Consider the following 23,859-nt stretch of genomic DNA (forward strand, 5'->3'; position numbering starts at 1 on the left):
GATAGATAGATAGATAGATCGAGATAGTAGATAGAGATAGATAGATAGATAGATAGATAGATAGAGAGAGAGAGAGAGATAGAGAGAGAGAGGAGAGAGAGATGAGAGGAGGAGAGGAGAGAGAAGATAGATAGATATATAGAGAGAGAGAGAGATAGAGAGAGAGAGAGAGAGAGAGAGAGAGAGAGAGATATAGATAGATAGATGGATAGATAGATAGATAGATAGATAGATGGATAGAAAGAAAGAAAGACAACATATATATAGATAGCTACCTGTCCTTCTCCTTCTCCTCGTCCTTGGCGGCGGATGGTCAGACTTCCCTCGTCTGCAAACGGTAGATTCTCCAACGAACTGGACGGAGGCTGGGGGGAGGACGGGGGGTTGTTGGAGGACGGAGGGTTGTTTGAGGACGGGGGGTTGTTTGAGGACGGAGGGTTGTTTGAGGACGGAGGGTTGTTGGAGGACGGGGGGTTGTTGGAGGAGGCGTTCACTGGTGGAGGGGAGGAGGCAGGATGCTGGACGGAGGGTGAGGGCTGGACGGAGAGTTGAGGTTGAGGAGTGGGTTGTTCCCTTCTTGCCGCCTCCACCAACTCGGACACCGGACCGCTGATGGTCCTCCTCCGGTTCACCACCTCCCCGTCCAGACCAATGGCATCGCGAGTTTTACCCACCTGGTAAACACACACATAAATGAATTTGTTATATAATGCTTTAGCTCAGCGGTTTTCAAAGTGTGAGGCGCGCCTCCCTGGGGAACGAGAAAAAGACGAGTAAAGTGTCACTTGCACACTTTTGGCTTTCTGTGGAGACCGAGTTCCCCCACCTCGTTGAAAAGGCTGTAAAAGTGCTCATTCCCCTCACCTCCACCCAGGGGCGGACTGGCCATCTTTGTGTTCTGGAAAATCACAGAACGGCCGGTCGTCAGCGTAAGTTGCGCTGACAGGCAACAGAGGTCCGTTCAGCGGGCCGTTTCCCCCCCCCCCCCCCCCCCCATTGACAGTTCACGAGCGTGCTCTACCAATTTGTGTGGGCCTGGCTGGGTGAGATTCCAGTCCGCCCCTGCCTCCACCTACCTGTGTGAGTGCGGGTTTTCCGCATTGACTTTGATGAAAAGCAAGTAAGGGTCAAGGCCAGAGGAGGATCTGCGTTTAGTCCCGTCCACATTGCATCCCTGCATCATCCGCCTCATCAAAGACGCAGACTCATTGTTCCCACTAAAGTAGGGCTGAGTCTAATAAGGAGGCAAAGTTGTCGTTCAGTGTGTTGCCGGGAGCAGAGAAGGATTTATCCACCATGTTGAAAATGTTTTAAAAAAAAGTTTAAAACATAAAGATAAAAAGGTTTTTAAAAGTTATTGTTTGATGTTTTAAGGAGGTGACGCTACTCAGCCAATCAAATGGGTGCAGTCAGTGAGTCAGCACGATAGATTCAAACACAGAGACGAGACAAGAAGAGAGAAACAGCAGTGAGTCATTTCAAATGGCGTGCTCAAAAACGAGAAAGGTAGACAGCGAAAACAGAGCATGTTCTCTTACTGGACCTCTTACTGAATACCCCTGCATTATAGCAACAACAACAATAACAATAATAGCAATAATAATTGGGAGGGGGGGCGCGGCTGTTCTTATGTTCTCTGAGGGGAGGCTCACCTTCCCACACTAAACCCCTGCTTTAGCTCATTAACTACATACATGTATGTGGATATACAATATTTTAGAGTACCATTGAAGCGGCTCCTGAGACCCTAAGTGTTCTCCTTAAGGAAGACCCACAAGACCTGTCCTCTGTCTTCATTCCTGTACTCGTGTACTTGATATTGTTAGTGCATGAATGCATTCTCGTTGAGAAGTACGGCAGCATGCCCGGATTGTTAAGGCTCTCACGGTTCGGTTCATTTCCTTCCTTAGGAAGTATTTGTTCAACTGATTTCATTTCAAGGAACTCTTACTGGTACTTTAAGGCAAATCATAATTCAAGGTGTTTTGTGCAACCAATGAAAGAGCTCCCCCCTACCTGCAGGAAGTTCCTCTGCAGCGCCATGCCTTTTGGTCCGCCTCCTATGGACGACAGCTCCAACATGGCGGCGATGCTCCTCACGCTGCCCACGCTGCTCTTCTCCATGACGACCGTCTCCACGGAGACCCCCAGGTCGCTGGCCCTCCGCTGCTGGAGGAACGGCACGTCCAGCATCCCCCCCCCCCGCGGTGACGAGCGTGCTCTCCGTCAGGTTGGAGGTGGAGGTGGAGATGGCGGAGCTGCAGCGTTTGGGCGGAGGTGGAGGCGGTCCTTTCTTCTTCTGACGCAGAGCTAACGTCTGCGAGTGGTTGCGTATTTTCTCCTGGTTGCGGACCGAGTGGCTGCGGCTGACTCGGTGCGTTGCGTATTTAACTCCGTCTCCTCTGACCACCGGGGCAGGAAGTGGACTCAGCACCACCTCGGCTTCCCCCTCTCCCTCCTTGTCGTCACACTCCCCCTCGGAGAAGTTGTATCGGGGGAGGGTGTGCGGGCGTGATGGCTCCTCCCTCTCAGAGACCTCTGGAGGAAGACACAGCATCGGGACCTGTGGCTGTTGAGGTTAAAGTTAAGGTAAGTTTATTTAAAAAGCACCTCTTCAACTTTACATATAAACTGGCGTAATTAGCAGAATAAATTGTATAATCTACATTATTATCAATCAAAGAGTACACATGAGCTATTACTATGAAGGCCCAAAGCAAGTATAAAGAGGCATAAGGTGAATTATTTACAAGCCAACCAAACACACAAAAAAGGGAAAATGACCGGCAAAAGCAGCAAAAAAGGTTTCCGAATTCATGATGGCAGATAACCCGCGCGAGCCTAGTGACGTGGGCGCAGCAGCAACCATGCAAAACACACACAAAACAGGGAAAACGACGGGCAAAAGCACAGAGAAAGGGGCCAAAATCATGACAGTCGGTAGCCCGCACGACTACAGTGACGTGGGTTTATATCGATAGGATTATTAGGGTCTGAGACCAGAGGTGGGCGAAGACCTTATTGTAAACAACCCTGCCAAACACACACAAAACAGGGAAAACGACCGGCAAAAGCACAGAAAAAGTTTCCGAAATCATGACAGCAGATAGCCCGCGCAAGCCTAGTGACTACAACTCACATGATATCCATAGGATCAATTGAATTGCTTGCGAAGCGAGCGACAACCATGCGAAACATACAGATAACAGGGAAAACCACGGGAAAAAGCACAGAGAAAGGGGCCAAAATCATGACAGTAGGTAGCCCACGTCACTGTAGTCGCTACATTATTGTAATCGATAGGATTATTATTATTATTATGATTTTTATTTGCCCTCTTTGATCGCACTTTTGACTACCGCAACATATATGAAAACTCACAAAATGTTACACGCACATCAGGACCGGTGAAAATAGACGTGTGAAATGGGTTCCGGAACTTTGCATAAAAAAATGGGCAAGCCACGCCCACTTCCGTTTTGAACTTAACCCCCCCCCCCCCCCCCCCCCCCCACACCAACTCAAATCGCTACCTATATGCAGACAGGAACCAAAAAGCCTCTTGGAGGTGTATACAAAAACGTACAGGAAGTCGGCCATTTTGAATTTGGCGTAGGAAAAACGCGATTTATCCATCCAACACGATGCCGTTGTAACTCCAATGGACACGGTCCGATCGCCATCAAACTTGTATAGTACACTTGTATATCATCGGTCGATGCCTCAACAGCTCTACACCAAATCTGGGATCTCATCATATGCCGTTTCCAGGGATGCGTATCCCTCGCCATTAAAACACGGTGTTGTCGTAACTCTTAGGAAAATCGTCCAAATGGCACCAGACCTCAGATTATGGCTAATGGTCCGGCCCACAACATGTCTATATGACAATTGTGAGATTCGCTAAAACGCCGTTGCTAACGCATTCCTCGCCGTAAAACCCGATTTTGCTATAACGTAAATAATGTAAATGGTCAAAAAGTGGTCAAACTTGACGTGTGCTAACGGTCCAGCCCTGAAGACATCTACATGTCAGTTATGAGATTTTTCGTCAAATGCCGTTGCCATGGAAACACAATGCTCGCCATGAAACACGGGTTTCTCATAACTTCAGTGGAAATGCTCCAAACGGCCCAAAACGTCACATGTTTGATAATGATGCAGCCCTCAAGACATTTAACTGTATTATGGGGTGACATCATATACCGTTGCCATGGCGAAAGATCACTCGCCATCAAACAAGATGTTTATGTTACTGCTGTAAGTCCTACAGAGATTGTTCGATCGGCCCGAAACTTCCCACGTTTGCCGACGGCCGAGTCTGAAGACCCGCTCATCACTGCTCGCAGCTTTAATTCAGTTTGAAGTCCCTTACCTCCATCCCCTGTGTCTGTGGGGGGTGCTGAGGCTGAGCCTGGTTCTGCATCACGTCTGGAGGCTGCTGTTGTGTCTGGGGGGGAATCTGGGTTATCGGAGGCCCTCGTTGGGTTGGAGACTGCGGGGGGTTTGATCGAGGAGACTGGGGTCTCTCGCCCTGGATGAACGGAGGCGTGGGCTTGTGTTTGGTCTGCGGAGAAGCTGTGCTCTGGACGGAGGAGGAGGAGGAGGAGGAAGAGGAGGTCCTAGGCTTGGTGGAGGTGTGAGGAGGCGTGTAGGGAGGCGCAGGCATGGAGTGGGAGTGGGAGTGACGGTGTTTCCCCTGAGAGGAAACGCTGCCTCGACTCCCCTGGCTGCTCTGCTGGCGCATTGTCCGAGCCTCCTTTTTCGGTGGAGGTCCAATAACTCCTCCGCCTCTTTCTCCTCCTCCTCCTCTTCCTTCTCCTCTTTCTCCTCCTCCTCCTTGTTCTCCTCCTCCTCCTCCTCCAACACCTCTTTCTTCTCCTCTTCCTCCTCCTCGTTCTCGTTCTCCTCCTCCTCCTCCTCCAATCAGAATCTCCTCGTGGTCTTTGCTTCGTGTTCGCTGAGCTTTGACTTCCTGTCCTGGCTGTGTCATGATGACGCTCTGCAGCTCGGGGCTCAACTCGCTGTCCTGGAAGGAGCTCATCTTTGGAGACATGAGCTCTGAGATAAAAGTAAAAAAAAGTAATTAATTCGATTAATATGAATATTTAAAAGACAGGGCATGAATTTACTTTATTAGATAAGCATGAAGGTACTACAGTACGTGTTCAATGTTCTGCAAAACCCATTTCTTCATGTCTCTTCTACATCAACATGATCAGATTTTGGTCACTTCATGATGTCATAACGATGTTTTGTCTTGTGTAACCATTAGCCAATCACCAACCAAGGTAACCCCCCCCCCCCCACCTTATCACCTGAATCTCCTCCTAGAGCACCATTGAGTTCTTTGTGATCTGTTAGCTCACCTTCTGGAGGCGGGCTGTCTATCAACGTCGCTTCCTGCTGTGTGTGTGTGATTGGTGGAGGCTTCTTCCCCCGACCGTCTGATCCGCGCTGCATTTCAGCGAGACGCTTCACCGCCAGCATCAGCTTCTTCTGGTGGCCTGAAAACAATAATAACAGTACTTTAATTAAGATCACCTCTATAAGTTTACATACAGTATAAACTACATCATTATCAATCAAAGAGTACACATGAGCTATTACTATGAAGGCCCAAAGCAAGTATAAAGAGGCATAAGGTGAATTATTAACCTTACCTTCATTTTAACTTAAAGTGGACCTATCATGCTATATTTGAATAATATAGTGTAGGACCATACCTATATCAGGCATATTTATACTTTTTTTTTTTCAAAATACCAAACAGATCATGCATTTTAGCCATGCCTCATTTTGCTCAATTTGACAATTTCTAGCTCTGTTTTAGCAAGGGTTGATTCTGCGAGAACAGCACCACCTACAGGCCTGGCATATGTACTACAGCGTCTCCAGCGCTTTCGAACGGCAATGGCCGTGGCTGTCTCCTCCTGATTGGTGGAGTTGGCCCAATAGCCGTAGCGCCACCGTCCTGACGTCAGGACAGTGTTCAAATCTGGATCAGTTTTTATCAGATCCGTTGCAGCCCCTTTTTTAGAGATTTGGGTATGGAGGAAAATACAGAGGGTTGTGTTTTCTGACACTTGGTGAGTTCCCTGGAACACCGGGGACACATATTCATTTATAAAAGACGTACAAAAGTGCATTTTGCATGACAGGTCCCCTTTAAGTTAACCACATATGAATGTGTTTCTAACCTAGGGGCTCGGTACACTTGCACATTTCACATTTCATACTTTCAAATCTTCTTCATACGTACTGATGTCAAAACAATAACTTACCCAGTTTGATGATGCCTATTTCCTGCAGGTCCTCCCAGGTGATGTCGGTGATGAACTCGATGTTCTCGTAGCCGTTCTGAACCAACACCTGGTGGTACTGACTCAGCCCGATCGCAGACAGCCACTCGCCCAGATTGGCCTGGAGGAAAACACCAGAAACATGAGATAAGATAAGATGGACCTTTATTAATGAAATTCAGTACAGCTTGTTTTTAGATATTTGCACATCTGTTCGTTCTGCGTTTGTGTGTTCATCTAAAAAAGGCAAAAACAGTGTGGAAGCAGGAAAACACAAAGACAGGAAGTGGCACAAGGTGTTTTTTCAAAATAAAACAAAAAAACATGGTGTTGTGTTGTCAGTGTTGGGTTGTACTCACAGGTTTGTGGTCAGGCAGCCAATCATTGACACCCAGTTTGTTAATCTCTGACGTCATCTTCTTTCTGTGGCCCGGTTTAGTTATTCCAATAGCCGTCAGATCCTACACACACACGCACACGCACACGCACACACACACGCACACACACACACACACACACACACACACACACACAAGTAAGGTACAGTCGTGGCATGTTCAGGCTTTTTCCTTCCTCCACACAATCTCCCAAAGACTCCAGCAGACACACACACACACACACACACACACACACACACACACACACACACACACACACACACACACACACACACACACACACACACTTTGTCTCTGTTACAAACACACATAGAAGAAAACTTGCAACACAAAGAAACAGTGACAGCGTGACATCTGAAAAGCAAAGCGAATGTCTGCAGTGAAAAGGAAGCATCTGGAAAGAATCCGCTCCATAATATCCATTAAATTCATAATTGTATACTCAATACACAAGTAAGTGTATTGAAAATGAAAATGTGCAGATTTATTTAAAATTGTTATTTATAAAGAAAATACATCATCAGGTGAGTTTTGTTTCTGTGTATTTCTTGAGGTGTAGACACGAGAACACACTTTTACAAACATACATGGAAAATCATAACACTCCCACACACACACACACACACACACACACACACACACACACACACACACACACACACACATACACACACACACACACACACACACACACACACACACACACACACACACACACACACACACACAGACAGACACACAGATGAATAAATGATATGCAGATGCGACCCAAACACACGGTAGAATAGGCAAGATTACTACGACATATCTTTTATTAACAATAGCCTTTTAAAGTCAGCTCAGCTCTGAACCATTCAGCATGCACAGCCCCGAAGTGTAAGTACATGTACAAATAATTTATATATACTATAAATGATTTGCATGTAGGTGAGCGTGGCAGAGAGCATTCGTATAGTTATTTCAGAACAGGCAGTGTGGGAGGTGATCGGGGGTCAGGAGGATGTGTGGGTATGTTGAGCTATTTTTAAAAGAGTAGTGCAGGGATGATGTAATTCTGTAGTGGATCCTGAAAGTAGCATCACAAGGGCAGACCTCGAAACAAGTCAATGGGATTCCTCCATGTGATTTTGGATTACTGCAGAAAATAATCTCTGTGTCAAACAAACGTTTATGATACTTACAGGTTGAGTTCAGCAGGATAATCTCCACATATTAACACCACTTTATGATTTCTGAAGTGAAAAGCTAATGTTGGGCTATAAAGGAACTACAGCACGGTCACATGACTTCACGTCACCACCGCTAAGCTAAAGGTGGCTAATGTTGGGCTATAAAGGAACTACAGCACGGTCACATGACTTCACGTCACCACCGCTAAGCTAAAGGTGGCTAATGTTGGGCTATAAAGGAACTACAGGACGGTCACATGACTTCACGTCACCACCGCTAAGCTAAAGGTGGCTAATGTTGGGCTATAAAGGAACTACAGGACGGTCACATGACTTCACGTCACCACCGCTAAGCTAAAGGTGGCTAATGTTGGGCTATAAAGGAACTACAGCACGGTCACATGACTTCACGTCACCACCGCTAAGCTAAAGGTGGCTAATGTTGGGCTATAAAGGAACTACAGGACGGTCACATGACTTCACGTCACCACCGCTAAGCTAAAGGTGGCTAATGTTGGGCTATAAAGGAACTACAGGAAGGTCACATGACTTCACGTTACCACTGCTAAGCTAAAGGCAGCTAATGTTCTGTGGGATGACGTTTAGTAGTTAAGATACTCTTGCTAAGCAGATGGCATAGCAAACGTCAAATGTCTTTGATGAGAGCCAAGAGACTCAACTGCACGGTGTTTGAACCTTTATAGGGATGTTTACTGTACTGTTTACTTGCAACTACTATTGATATAGTTAAATGTCGTCCATGTATTAGATTTATATTGCTTTAACTCACAATGCATTTAAATTACTAGGATTTCCCTATTGAAACAACAGACTGGGGTAAATGGAAACCCCTAAAAAAGTTATAATTGTAAACATTTTTGCTGAGAGTTAGATTCGGAAATCTTATTTTTCGACAATAGAGTTAAAAAGCTTAATTTCCATTTCATATTTATTAAAGTTAGTGTCCAGTTGTTGTTACCAGAAGTGTTTCTCAGGTATCTAAGAGAGACCAGGTCAAGCGTGTAAGGTTTTACAGTAGGTGGGAAAGGGATAGTGCTCTTCAAGAACTTTCTCAGGGAAATGGTACACATGCATCTGGGAAACATCAAGGACGGCACAATTCAAAGTCGTGCAGACTGGTTTCCATTGTGGTCCTTGCAGGTGCCTCTCTGGGGGTCAGGGGTCAGATGCCTTACCTCCGGGGTCATTCGGCTAATGGTGGGCAAGTCATAGCCCGCGGACAGGAAGTTTGGAGCGTAGACCTGCAGCTGAAAGTCGCTCAGCCATTGGACAACGGCCTCTGAGCTCTACGGAGAGAAGACAGGGGGGATGCTGTGATTGGCTCTGAGTCTGCTTAGCAACAGCCACTTTTCTCTCAACAGGGCCAAGTAGGGCCATCAGGGGCCAATAATTAGCATTTATAAAACCAAAACAAATAAATATATCATAATAAAGATGCCCATAGTGTCATTGAATTAGTCCTGCTTGGCCCTGTAGTGAAAACCAGGCTAAAGTTAGGAGGGAGAAAGGCCCTGCACTTTAAACACAAGGTTTATAATATATTGTATTAGAAAGTTATTTACCTCTGTCAAGTCTTTCCTATGACTAGAGAAACAAAAACCCTTTCAAAAAAGTTTGTGGCCAAACAGAAAAAAGCAAGTAAGTATTAAAAATAATCTGGTAAAAACTGTAGATACCCACTTGTATTGTTGTTTTTATGAATTTTAGCCTGTAAAGTGTCCGTGGATACCCTAAAAATACAATGTATTATAATGAATATATATTAAAGATTAGACCTAGAAAATGGATCACAAGATTTGTATTTATGCACCTCTTCGAATATGACTTAAAGATCTCTCAACAGGGCCAAGTAGGGCCATCAGAGGCCACGAATTAGCATTTATAACACCAATATATATCATTATACGTTTATGGATCATATTAAAGTCCCATAGTGTCATTGAGTTAGTCCTGCTTGGCTCTGTAGTGAAAACCAGGCTAAAGTTAGGAGGGAGAAAGGCCCTGATCATATTAGGGATCCTATGACGGCAAAGCAGCAGTGTTGGATTTAAAGTACAACACTATACGGTCAAAGTGATCACGGTGTTCCACATGGAAGTGAACTAAGAGATGCATCCCAATTGAACACAGCACATATATTTGTATTTTGTATTCCTCTGGATTGTGGGAGACGGTATTTCGATCTCTCTGTCTGTAAACACAAACTGAATATTGACAATAAAGTTGACTTTGACTTGATCTTTTTCTGAACCTAAGTCTCATGTTTACAACCAAATCAAACTTCCCCAATGTCAACCATGTTTTTAAAATGTTAAAAAAGATGTTTGGGTTAAGGACATGTTATTGTCCGTCCAACGCTAGTGGCGCTAATTGAGGAAGAGTCCTGTGGGTCGTAATAGAGAGAAGGAACACAATACGTTTGTGCTCGTACGAGTTGTTGTTTCAAAGGTAATGTTATAGTTGTTCTAGTTGTTGATTTGCTGCAAAGTCCTGCTATAAAACCTCTGCATGACTCATTCCCCAACACTCTGCTTCTTGTAAGAGTCCTGCTTCCTTTGTGTCTCTCTCCATTCTGCTAACCCTAACCCTAACCCTAACCCTAAAACTAACCCTAACCCTAAAACTAACCATAAAACTAACCCTAACCCTAAAACTAACCCCAAAATCTGAATGTTGTTCCCTCAAATCTTACGGTATCTTCAGTACGATGGGTGTTGAGGAATCAGGACTCTTGCTAACAGATGGCCGTGATAACATGGCTTACATGGCAGCACACACACACACACACACACACACACACACACACACACACACACACACACACACACACACACACACACACACACACACACACACACACACACACACACACACACACACACATTGTAGGCAAACGATGCACACCACGACCACCTGCTACTTAAATATGCTCATTGGTTCATCACGCATGAAATTATTATATAATGATACGTGAACCTAAATGTTGGCCCGCAAACATACACACCTGTTGCACGCGGGCACACACACACACACACACACACACGCATGCGCGGGCACACACACACACACACACACGCACGCACACACACACACACACACACACACACACACACACACACACACACACACACACACACACACACACACACACACACACACACACACACACACACACTACAGTAAATAAAAGCTTACTGTACATGGTGTAAGCTCAGATTTCACACTTCTTGTGCCGAGTTAGTCCACCCACGACATGCACACTGCTGGTAACCTGCCATAACACACACCAAACACATACACACACACACACACACTCACACACACACTGATATTTAGAATTATGCTAGCCTGAGGCGCACCTACCAGCCATCAATAGAGAGACATTTATCTCTGCAAAGGAAGTAAAAATGCTGCAATGGAAGAGGAGAAGCTGCAACTAAAAGAAAAACGATGGATTGCAGGTAGCAGATAAGCAAGATAGGGACACACACACACGCACACACACACACACACACACACACACACACACACACACATACAAAAGATTCCTCGTTCACAGATTCCTTGCCGGATTTCATTCACACACTCACCGTGTCATGGCTGCATCCGAACACTCGTAGAACGGACGAGGCCAGTTGCGAGAGAAACCGCTGGGACATCTTGGTGTGTGTGTGTGTGTGTGTGTGTGTGTGTGTGTGTGTGTGTGTGTGTGTGTGTGTGTGTGTGTATAGATATATAAGGGTGGTGTTTGAGCTACATTCTCATCGTGTGGCCGTTAAGTGTTGATGCTGATTGCCTCGTATGAAAGAGGGAGAGAGAAGGACTGAATGTGAGACTCTTGGACTGTCCTACCTTCCCCTCGCATGGCCCCTCCCCCTTCCTGGTTGCCGTGGCGTCGTAAGGCGGCGCTTCGTGGAGCGGACATCCTGATTGGCTCGGTGTCCGAGAGGAGGCTGCTGGGAGACACGCCATTGGTCAGAGTCAAGCTGCCGTGCTATCACTGTAAACATCTGATGGATGATAAGTGTTGACCCCTACTCTTCCACACCATTGGTCAAAGTCTCACACATTGATTTGATTAGGGACCAATCAGATTCCTGCTCTCTAAGACATAACAAACCTTCTCAACCAATCACACGCTTCCTCCTACATCCCCTGCCTTGGCCATCTGTCTGTAACACCAGCCAAGATCTGAGTGTGTGTGTGTGTCTCACATAAGGACCAGTAGCTTCTTCAGACACGACTCTCGCTTTCATTTGGTCTTTTTCTTGGTTTTCTACGCTAGTTTTCACCAATTTTAACAAAAAAAACGGTTAATCCATGTCGTAAAAGGTTATATGTGGAAACCTAATGTAAGTGAACTCATCACAGTGAAACAGCAGCTGTGGGATATAACTCTGTACATTTACTTAGCTGATTAAAAGTAAAAATGATATAGCAACTTTTAACAACATGCAAACAATATGGATTTAATTTGGTGCTTTTGATATACATTTAATTAATATTTTAAATACATCTTGCTAATAATACTTACTAACTTTGAGTGTTTTCACAGTGTGATATTAATATATGATATATACCATTGTCTTGTTGTTGTCCTACCTGCAGGTTGGTCCACAGACTTGGCCTGCTCCATCAGATGCTCCTTAGCTTTGGCCGACTGCGACAGGACGGTGGCGAGAAGCTGCAAACACACACACACACACACACACACACGCACACACACACACACACACACACACACACACACACACACGCACACACACACACACACACACACACACCACACACACACACACACGCACACACACACACACACACACACACACACACACACACACACACACACGCATCAAAATGATCAGGCATGGAGCAACACACACCTGGCTGAATTGAATGTGCAATTGTTTATAGTTTTTGACCACATGGGGGCAGTAGAACCAGCTGTCAAAACATATTATCAGCCTTTAAAGGTCTCCTATTGTACTGTCTTTCATCAATATATCACAGGTCTCAGATATATACAGAGCCTGTCTCTGATTGGCTGAAACACCAAACAGATCATTACAGCCCTGTTTCCAAAGTGCTGATTCTCTGTCTGTTACTTTAGATGAAAATAAGGAGCCCCTCCCCACGCCCCTCTGAGAGAGATTTGGTTACAAAGAACTCAATGGTGCTCTAGGAGGAGATTCAGGTGATAAGGGGGGGGGGGGGGGTTACCTTGGTTGCTGATTGGCTAATGGGTTACACAAGACAAAACATCGTTATGACATCATCAAGTGGCCAAAATCTGATCAGCTCATTTTCAGACAGGTTTTTATAGAAATGGATCAAAAAGAGAGAGAATCTTGTTCCTGAAACTTTCAGAGTCTCTTTACACAGAGGGGACACATGTTGATGTAAGAAGAGACATGAAGAAGAGGGGACACATGTTGATGAGAGAAGAGACATGAAGAAGAGGGGACACATGTTGATGAAGAAGAGACATGAAGAAGAGGGGACACATGTTGATGTAGAAGAGACATGAAGAAGAGGGACACATGTTGATGAAGAAGAGACATGAAGAAGAGGGGACACATGTTGATGTAGAAGAGACATGAAGAAGAGGGGACACATGTTGATGTAGAAGAGACATGAAGAAGAGGGGACACATGTTGATGTAGAAGAGACATGAAGAAGAGGGGGACACATGTTGATGTAGAAGAGACATGAAGAAGAGGGGACACATGTTGATGTAGAAGAGACATGAAGAAGAGGGGACACATGTGATGAAGAAGAGACATGAAGAAGAGGGGACACATGTTGATGAGAAGAGACATGAAGAAGAGGGGACACATGTTGATGTAGAAGAGACATGAAGAAGAGGGGACACATGTTGATGTAGAAGAGACATGAAGAAGAGGGGACACATGTTGATGTAGAAGAGACATGAAGAAGAGGGGACACATGTTGATGAAGAAGAGACATGAAGAAGAGGGGACACATGTTGATGTAAGAAGAGACATGAAGAAGAGGGGGACACATGTTGATGTAAGAAGAGACATGAAGAAGAGGGGACACATGTTGATGAAGAAGAGACATGAAGAAGAGGGGACACATGTTGATGTAAGAAGAGACATGAAGAAGAGGGGACACATGTTGATGTAGAAGAGACATGAAGAAGAGGGGACACATGTTGATGTAGAAGAGACATGAAGAAGAGGGGACACATGTTGATGTAGAAGAGACATGAAGAAGAGGGGACACATGTTGATGTAGAAGAGACATGAAGAAGAGGGGACACATGTTGATGTAGAAGAGACATGAAGAAGAGGGGACACATGTTGATGTAGAAGAGACATGAAGAAGAGGGGACACATGTTGATGTAGAAGAGACATGAAGAAGAGGGGACACATGTTGATGTAGAAGAGACATGAAGAAGAGGGGACACATGTTGATGTAGAAGAGACATGAAGAAGAGGGGACACATGTTGATGTAGAAGAGACATGAAGAAGAGGGGACACATGTTGATGTAGAAGAGACATGAAGAAGAGGGGACACATGTTGATGTAGAAGAGACATGAAGAAGAGGGGGACACATGTTGATGTAGAAGGAGACATGAAGAAGAGGGGACACATGTTGATGTAAGAAGAGACATGAAGAAGAGGGGACACATGTTGATGTAGAAGGAGACATGAAGAAGAGGGGACACATGTTGATGGAAGAAGAGACATGAAGAAGAGGGGGACACATGTTGATGAAGAAGAGACATGAAGAAGAGGGGACACATTGTGATGAAGAAGAGACATTAGAAGCATGAAGAGAGGGGACACATGTTGCTTGTAGAAGAGACATGAAGAAGAGGGGACACATGTTGATGTAGAAGAGACATGAAGAAGAGGGGACACATGTTGATGTAGAAGAGACATGAAGAAGAGGGGACACATGTTGATGTAGAAGAGACATGAAGAAGAGGGGACACATGTTGATGAAGAAGAGACATGAAGAAGAGGGGACACCATGTTGATGTAGAAGAGACATGAAGAAGAGGGGACACATGTTGATGTAGAAGAGACATGAAGAAGAGGGGACACATGTTGATGAAGAAGAGACATGAAGAAGAGGGGACCACATGTTGATGAAGAAGAGACATGAAGAAGAGGGGACACATGTTGATTGAAGAAGAGACATGAAGAAGAGGGGACACATGTTTGATGAAGCAGAGACATGAAGAAGAGGGGACACATGTTGATGAAGAAGAGACATGAAGAAGAGGGGACACATGTTGATGTAGAAGAGACATGAAGAAGAGGGGACACATGTTGATGTAGAGGAGACATGAAGAAGAGGGGACACATGTGATGTAGAAGAGACATGAAGAAGAGGGGACACATGTTGATGTAAGAAGAGACATGAAGAAGAGGGGACACATGTTTTGGGGGGGGGAGTGTAGAAGAGACATGAAGAAGAGGGGGACACATGTTGATGTAGAAGAGACATGAAGAAGAGGGGACACATGTTGATGTAGAAGAGACATGAAGAAGAGGGGACACATGTTGATGAAGAAGAGACATGAAGAAGAGGGGACACATGTTGATGAGAAGAGACATGAAGAAGAGGGGACACATGTTGATGAAAGAAGAGGACATGAAGAAGAGGGGACACATGTTGATGTAGAAGAGACATGAAGAAGAGGGGACACATGTTGATGTAGAAGAGACATGAAGAAGAGGGGACACATGTTGATGTAGAGGAGACATGAAGAAGAGGGGACACATGTTGATGAAGAAGAGACATGAAGAAGAGGGGACACATGTTGATGAAGAAGAGACATGAAGAAGAGGGGACACATGTTGATGTAGAAGAGACATGAAGAAGAGGGGACACATGTTGATGAGAAGAGACATGAAGAAGAGGGGACACATGTTGATGAAGAAGAGACATGAAGAAGAGGGGACACATGTTGATGAAGAAGAGACATGAAGAAGAGGGGACACATGTTGATGAAGAAGAGACATGAAGAAGAGGGGACACATGTTGATGAAGAAGAGACATGAAGAAGAGGGGACACATGTTGATGAAGAAGAGACATGAAGAAGAGGGGACACATGTTGATGTAGAAGAGACATGAAGAAGAGGGGACACATGTTGATGTAGAGGAGACATGAAGAAGAGGGGACACATGTTGATGTAGAAGAGACATGAAGAAGAGGGGACACATGTTGATGTAGAAGAGACATGAAGAAGAGGGGACACATGTTGATGTAGAAGAGACATGAAGAAGAGGGGACACATGTTGATGTAGAAGAGACATGAAGAAGAGGGGACACATGTTGATGTAGAAGAGACATGAAGAAGAGGGGACACATGTTGATGTAGAAGAGACATGAAGAAGAGGGGACACATGTTGATGAAGAAGAGACATGAAGAAGAGGGGACACATGTTGATGAAGAAGAGACATGAAGAAGAGGGGACACATGTTGATGAAGAAGAGACATGAAGAAGAGGGGACACATGTTGATTAAGAAGAGACATGAAGAAGAGGGGACACATGTTGATGTAGAAGAGACATGAAGAAGAGGGGACACATGTTGATGTAGAAGAGACATGAAGAAGAGGGGACACATGTTGATGTAGCCATGAAGAAGAGGGACACATGTTGATAGAAGAGGGGCACACATGTTGATGTAGAAAGAGGACATGAAAGACATGAAGAAGAGGGGACACATGTTGATGAAGAAGAGACATGAAGAAGAGGGGACACATGTTGATGAAGAAGAGACATGAAGAAGAGGGGACACATGTTGATGAAGAAGAGACATGAAGAAGACGGGGGACACATGTTGATGAAGAAGAGACATGAAGAAGAGGGGACACATGTTGATGAAGAAGAGACATGAAGAAGAGGGGGACACATGTTGATGAAGAAGGACATGAAGAAGAGGGGACACATGTTGATGTAGAAGAGACATGAAGAAGAGGGGGACACATGTTGATGTAGAAGAGACATGAAGAAGAGGGGACACATGTTGATGTAGAAGAGACATGAAGAAGAAGAGGGGACACAAGTGATGTAGAAGAGACATGAAGAAGAGGGGACACATGTTGATGTAGAAGAGACATGAAGAAGAGGGGACACATGTTGATGTAGAAGAGACATGAAGAAGATGGGACACATGTTGATGTAGAAGAGACATGAAGAAGAGGGGACACATGTTGATGTAGAAGAGACATGAAGAAGAGGGGACACATGTTGATGAAGAAGAGACATGAAGAAGAGGGGACACATGTTGATGAAGAAGAGACATGAAGAAGAGGGGACACATGTTGATGTAGAAGAGACATGAAGAAGAGGGGACACATGTTGATGAAGAAGAGACATGAAGAAGAGGGGACACATGTTGATGAAGAAGAGACATGAAGAAGAGGGGACACATGTTTGATGAAGAAGAGACATGAAGAAGAGGGGACACATGTTGATGTAGAAGAGACATGAAGAAGAGGGGACACATGTTGATGAAGAAGAGACATGAAGAAGAGGGGACACATGTTGATGAAGAAGAGACATGAAGAAGAGGGGACACATGTTGATGAAGAAGAGACATGAAGAAGAGGGGACACATGTTGATGAAGAAGAGACATGAAGAAGAGGGGACACATGTTGATGAAGAAGAGACATGAAGAAGAGGGGACACATGTTGATGAAGAAGAGACATGAAGAAGAGGGGACACATGTTGATGTAGAAGAGACATGAAGAAGAGGGGACACATGTTGATGTAGAAGAGACATGACGAAGAGGGGACACATGTTGATGAAGAAGAGACATGAAGAAGAGGGGACACATGTTGATGAAGAAGAGACATGAAGAAGAGGGGACACATGTTGATGAAGAAGAGACATGAAGAAGAGGGGACACATGTTGATGAAGAAGAGACATGAAGAAGAGGGGACACATGTTGATGTAGAGGAGACATGAAGAAGAGGGGACACATGTTGATGTAGAAGAGACATGAAGAAGAGGGGACACATGTTGATGTAGAAGAGACATGAAGAAGAGGGGACACATGTTGATGTAGAAGAGACATGAAGAAGAGGGGACACATGTTGATGTAGAAGAGACATGAAGAAGAGGGGACACATGTTGATGTAGAAGAGACATGAAGAAGAGGGGACACATGTTGATGAAGAAGAGACATGAAGAAGAGGGGACACATGTTGATGAAGAAGAGACATGAAGAAGAGGGGACACATGTTGATGAAGAAGAGACATGAAGAAGAGGGGACACATGTTGATGAAGAAGAGACATGAAGAAGAGGGGACACATGTTGATGAAGAAGAGACATGAAGAAGAGGGGACACATGTTGATGTAGAAGAGACATGAAGAAGAGGATTTTGCATAATAGGTGACCTTTAAGTTTTTATTTTTACATTTTCAGGTTTATAATTTAAAAACTAATAACATGTTTCTCTTTGGTTTTTGCTATTTATAAGAAAGCCCTGAGAAGCAGACCTGTATCAACACATCTGGTGATCAATTTATACAACTGGTTTTAATCTTTTTTTGTTTCCGTTTAAAGAATTAAGAACAGCCAAAAAAAAAAGGTTTCCAGGATCATTTTAGAAGTTTCTGTAAAACAGGTCAAACCAATCGTTTGTTGTTGTAATTCTCATTTCGGCCACAAGAGGCTGAAGTTCACCATTCCCCTTCCAGGTGAGTTTTAAGTTCATATTCTTAATTGAAATGTATTATTCTGGCACCAAATGAGTCTTACAACAAATAACCCTTTCAAAAATGGTTGAAACCAAACAGAAAAAATCAGATAAGTATTCAAAATAATCTGGTAAAAACTGTTAATACCCACTTATAATGTTGTTTTTAGGATTTTTAGCCTGTCTGTGAATACCCTAAAATGCGTCCTATAAATCCAAATGATTATTATCACATTATATATAATAAAGATTGAACCTAGAAAATGGATCAGCAGATTTGTATTGATGTACCTCTTGGAATATTACTTGCAAATACAGTATATTAGAGGAGTTTAGGCCCCTAAAAGTTGAGACACCCTACAAGAGGTAGAATAAAGCACATTTTCACTGCTTAAATTACATTATATGACATGTCACATGTTAGACGCTTTCATCCAAAGCGACTTACATACTCAATACTGTGGACAATCCCCACAGAAGCAATTTGGGTGAAGTGTCTCCGGGACACAACGACATGCTGACTGCAGTGGGGTTTGAACCGGTTTGAACCTGTGCCCACCTGAACCGAACACCAACGCACTAGCCCACTGCGCCACACTATCCTCCTAAATATGTGTCGATTTTTCAATGGATGGTTTTATAAACATATCTTATTGCTTAATTCGTTTTTCCTTGATGTGTGGATACTCCCAATAACGATAATAGTGAAAATGTGATCTTCTCCAAAGGAGGCAGTGATATACCTTATCACATGTATCTCTGGAAATATACATTTGGACTCGATGTTCACAGAGAGGCATTACCAACAATAAATGAAAGCTTTAATCAATGCCCTTGTCCATATTTGTAATATTCACACTTAAACACACATGAATTACAGGGTAGAGTGTGTTTGTGGTACCTTCACCCACTCGGCTGTCAGATATTAGCATTTAAAGCAGAACATGTGGGCAACTGAACAAGATATCTGGAGTTGTGTTCTTTCATTCTGAGTGTATCTGGTAATGATATTGAATCTCCTTTAAGCTCTGTGTAGCGACTGATATCAAAAAAGGCCATAATAAACTCAATTAGATTAACTGAGGCGAGATCAAAGAGTATGCTATGTTGGAGCAGCAACAAGCTGAACGAACTGAAAATGCAACATTGATAAATCATAAGTTGATTAAATTATAGGTCGTGTAAGCAATGGTTGCCAATTCACACTTTAGCAACGTTAGCTTTTTGTTCCATAGTTATGATAATCTGTTCTAAGGTTCAATCCCTGCATCAGTCCATATTAGAACTGTTCACACTTAAACACACACGAGTTACAGGGTAGAGTGTGTGTGTGTGTGTGTGTGTGTGTGTGTGTGTGTGTGTGTGTGTGTGTGTGTGTGTGTGTGTGTTTTACCTTCACCCCCTCGGACTGTGCGTGCATCACGTGAACGCTGCCGGCGCTCTGACCGCTGCCCGACGACCGAACACTGGTCACACTGCCAGAACTGCCCAAACTGCTGCGGTCCCCACCTGCCACACACACACACACACACACACACACACACACACACACACACACACACACACACACATACATTCACACACACGCATTCACACGCATGCATGCAACCGCCCGAACAATATGTATAGATATTGTGCAAACAAATGCACACATGCAACAAACAAATGGATGCATACAGTCACACACACACACACACACACACACACACACACACACACACACACACACACACACACACACACACACACACACACACACACACACACACACACACACACACACACACACACACACACACACACACACACACACACACACACACACACACACACACACACACACACACACACACACACACACACACACACACACATTGAGTGGTTTAGCTGATATCCAAAGCAACGTGGCAACAGGTGTGACTCTCCTTTGAAATGCACTGGGCAGCATGTAGTTTGACAGACAGACAGGGTGACGAACGACTGAGCAACAAACACAGGAAGTGGAGTCAACAAGACACACCTTTTGCTTCCCCACACACACACACACACACACACACACACACACACACACACACACACACACACACCTTTTCTCCCTACGTTGCTTCCTTCTCCATGCATCCAGTGGACAGACACACAGTAGACCGATGCAGATGCCTGCCGTCTAAACATAAGGCTACTGAGTTCAGCTGATCTATAGATGGAAGCAGGAGCGGGTCAAAGAGTATCTGAAAGCCTTCAAACATCGTTTAGCTTAATGTGTGCATATGTATAAATGTGTCTGTTGATTGTATATAGATATATACATATTTCTATTTGTTTTTGTATTTGTTTTTGTATTGAAACGGTATTTCGATCTCTCTGTCTGGACACACAAACTGAAAGATTTTTGACTTTTGAAATGGATGCACGATTGGGTTCTCAAAACTCAAAACAACTCAGCGTGATAGGCATGTGAAGAGGGAACGGACACACATGGCTGTTTTACATGAGATATGAGATAAGACTGAACAGCTGCCGCACGTCAAAATGACTTTACAAACACTTGCATTAATCTGCTACAACAAGGTCATTACATTTCAAAGAGAGTCCAAACTTGACCATTTAACAGCCTAACAATCTTTAAAATGCAGAGAAACAACCGAAAATGTCATAAAGAACCTCGGATATTGGGTTTTAAAAAAATCGTATTAGTAGATGGCTTTTTATTTCATATTTCCTACCAAATATGTCCCGAAGAAAACATCCTAAAATACTGTAGCATCTTTGCAAGTGATTCCACGGTATAACACTTTATTTACCCAACAAAACCATCGATACACAAAGCAGTGTTGCTAACTTTGTGGTTCCAATATCCTATATTAGTTTTGCCATTACTTTGGTGCAGTTTAGTATGATGTTTATTTAGAGTTTACATTAGCAAGGTTTAATGATTCAGTGAATGGTTGTTGTATCTGAGCATCTGGTTAGATCTTTATGCTCTTCCATCCTTCAAAATAATATTGCTGTTAGAGCCAGTATTTCGTTTTTTTTATAAGAAAGGCCACCTAATTGTGACGTCTGTAGTCAACACACTATAAAAGACTACAATTCCCACGGCGCCTCCTCTAAAGTGACAGTGATGAGCATACCTGTACTTTCTACTTCTTACATTTTGAACCCAAATACCTGTACTTTCTACTTCTTACATGTTGAACACAAATACCTGTACTTTCTACTTCTTACATGTTGAACACAAATACCTGTACTTTCTACTTCTTACATGTTGAACCCAAATACCTGTACTTTCTACTTCTTACATTTTGAACACAAATACCTGTACTTTCTACTTCTTACATGTTGAACACAAATACCTGTACTTTCTACTTCTTACATTTTGAACACAAATACCTGTACTTTCTACTTCTTACATGTTGAACACAAATACCTGTACTTTCTACTTCTTACATGTTGAACCCAAATACCTGTACTTTCTACTTCTTACATTTTGAACACAATACCTGTACTTTCTACTTCTTACATGTTGAACACAAATACCTGTACTTTCTACTTCTTACATGTTGAACACAAATACCTGTACTTTCTACTTCTTACATGTTGAACACAAATACCTGTACTTTCTACTCCTTACATGTTGAACCCAAATACCTGTACTTTCTACTTCTTACATTTTGAACACAAATACCTGTACTTTCTACTTCTTACATGTTGAACACAAATACCTGTACTTTCTACTTCTTACATGTTGAACCCAAATACCTGTACTTTCTACTTCTTACATTTTGAACACAAATACCTGTACTTTCTACTTCTTACATGTTGAACACAAATACCTGTACTTTCTACTTCTTACATGTTGAACACAAATACCTGTACTTTCTACTTCTTACATTTTGAACACAAATACCTGTACTTTCTACTTCTTACATTTTGAACACAAATACCTGTACTTTCTACTTCTTACATTTTGAACACAAATACCTGTACTTTCTACTTCTTACATGTTGAACCCAAATACCTGTACTTTCTACTTCTTACATGTTGAACACAAATACCTGTACTTTCTACTTCTCACATGTTGAACACAAATACCTGTACTTTCTACTTCTTACATGTTGAACCCAAATACCTGTACTTTCTACTTCTTACATGTTGAACACAAATACCTGTACTTTCTACTTCTTACATTTTGAACCCAAATACCTGTACTTTCTACTTCTCTCATTTCCCAAACAGGCTGGTTCCTTTAGTTTGAATGTGTGTTTGGTGGCGTGATCATTATTATTTAGAGTCATTGCGTGCCTATTGATTTGAACACGATCCGTGTATCCATCATTTCCTGGTCTTCTCTAAAGAAGAGGGACCAATGAAAACGTTGTCATGTTGCCGTTGTTCAGCATGGAAACATTCATTAGCTAACAATGACATTATTGTTCTATTAATATAAAGGGAGGTCAGGTACTCTTTAAAACAGCTGCTAGTTATGGGTACTTTTTACTGAAGTACATTTCAAAGCCCTCTTTACTTTTACTTGAGGAAAGAAGTTTAGTTAGTACTTCTACTTTCACCAGAGTATTTTTAAACACGAGTATCTGTACTTCTACTTGAGTAAAGGATGTGTGTACTTTTGCCATCTCTGAGCTTTGTGCATATGACAATTTTAATCTTTGAATCTTTTGAACGGCCGTCAGATACTGTTTGCCCGCTGGTTGGAGTTTAAGGATTCGGGGTTGAGGGCAGTTACCTGCCGTGGGTTTGCGCAGAACCCAGATCTCTTCGTTGGAGCCTCCTTGGGGCCCGCAGGACGTGGTGGGGGAGCTGTGAGGACTGACCTCTGAGCCGCGGCAACCTTCAACACAGAACACCACCGTTAGCCGCTAACCGACCCTAAACTGGCCCAGGAAGTAATGCTATCCCTTTGCTGTCAGATATTAGCATTTAAAGCAGAACATTTGGGCAACTGAACAAGCTTTCTGGAGTTGTGTTTTTGTTTCTGAGTGTATCTGGTAAACTTCGATATTGAATCTCCTTTAAGCTCTGTGTAGCGACTGATATCAAAAAAGTCGCTAATACTGAGGCAAGATCAAATAATATGCTATGTGTGCTAGTAGTATGCTATGCAGCAAATATAAAAATATTTTTGTCAACTTTGGGGAAGCTGAACGAACTTAATTATTAGTTGATATGGCTAACGTGTAAGCAAAGGTTGCCAATTCAACCTTTAGCTACGTTAGCTTTTGTTCCATAGTTATGCTAATCTGTTATAAGTTTGG

General features: G+C 43.4%; 1 protein-coding gene across 1 annotated transcript in view; it reads right to left on the reverse strand.

Moving 5' to 3' along the window:
- Positions 1-275: 275 nt before the first annotated feature.
- Positions 276-23,859, reverse strand: part of LOC117477232 (caskin-1-like) — a gene marked incomplete at both ends in the record, with an annotated part of 37,247 nt that continues 13,663 nt past the window's right edge. Inside the window, 12 exon segments of the mRNA XM_034123895.1 lie at positions 276-674; positions 2,017-2,215; positions 2,217-2,569; positions 4,376-5,061; positions 5,370-5,507; positions 6,285-6,423; positions 6,662-6,763; positions 9,066-9,176; positions 11,743-11,843; positions 12,493-12,574; positions 19,980-20,095; positions 23,331-23,435. Coding sequence (XP_033979786.1) covers positions 276-674; positions 2,017-2,215; positions 2,217-2,569; positions 4,376-5,061; positions 5,370-5,507; positions 6,285-6,423; positions 6,662-6,763; positions 9,066-9,176; positions 11,743-11,843; positions 12,493-12,574; positions 19,980-20,095; positions 23,331-23,435 — 2,531 coding nt within the window.

This window comes from Trematomus bernacchii, unplaced genomic scaffold, assembly GCF_902827165.1.
Source record: "Trematomus bernacchii unplaced genomic scaffold, fTreBer1.1, whole genome shotgun sequence".
Lineage (NCBI taxonomy): Eukaryota > Metazoa > Chordata > Actinopteri > Perciformes > Nototheniidae > Trematomus > Trematomus bernacchii.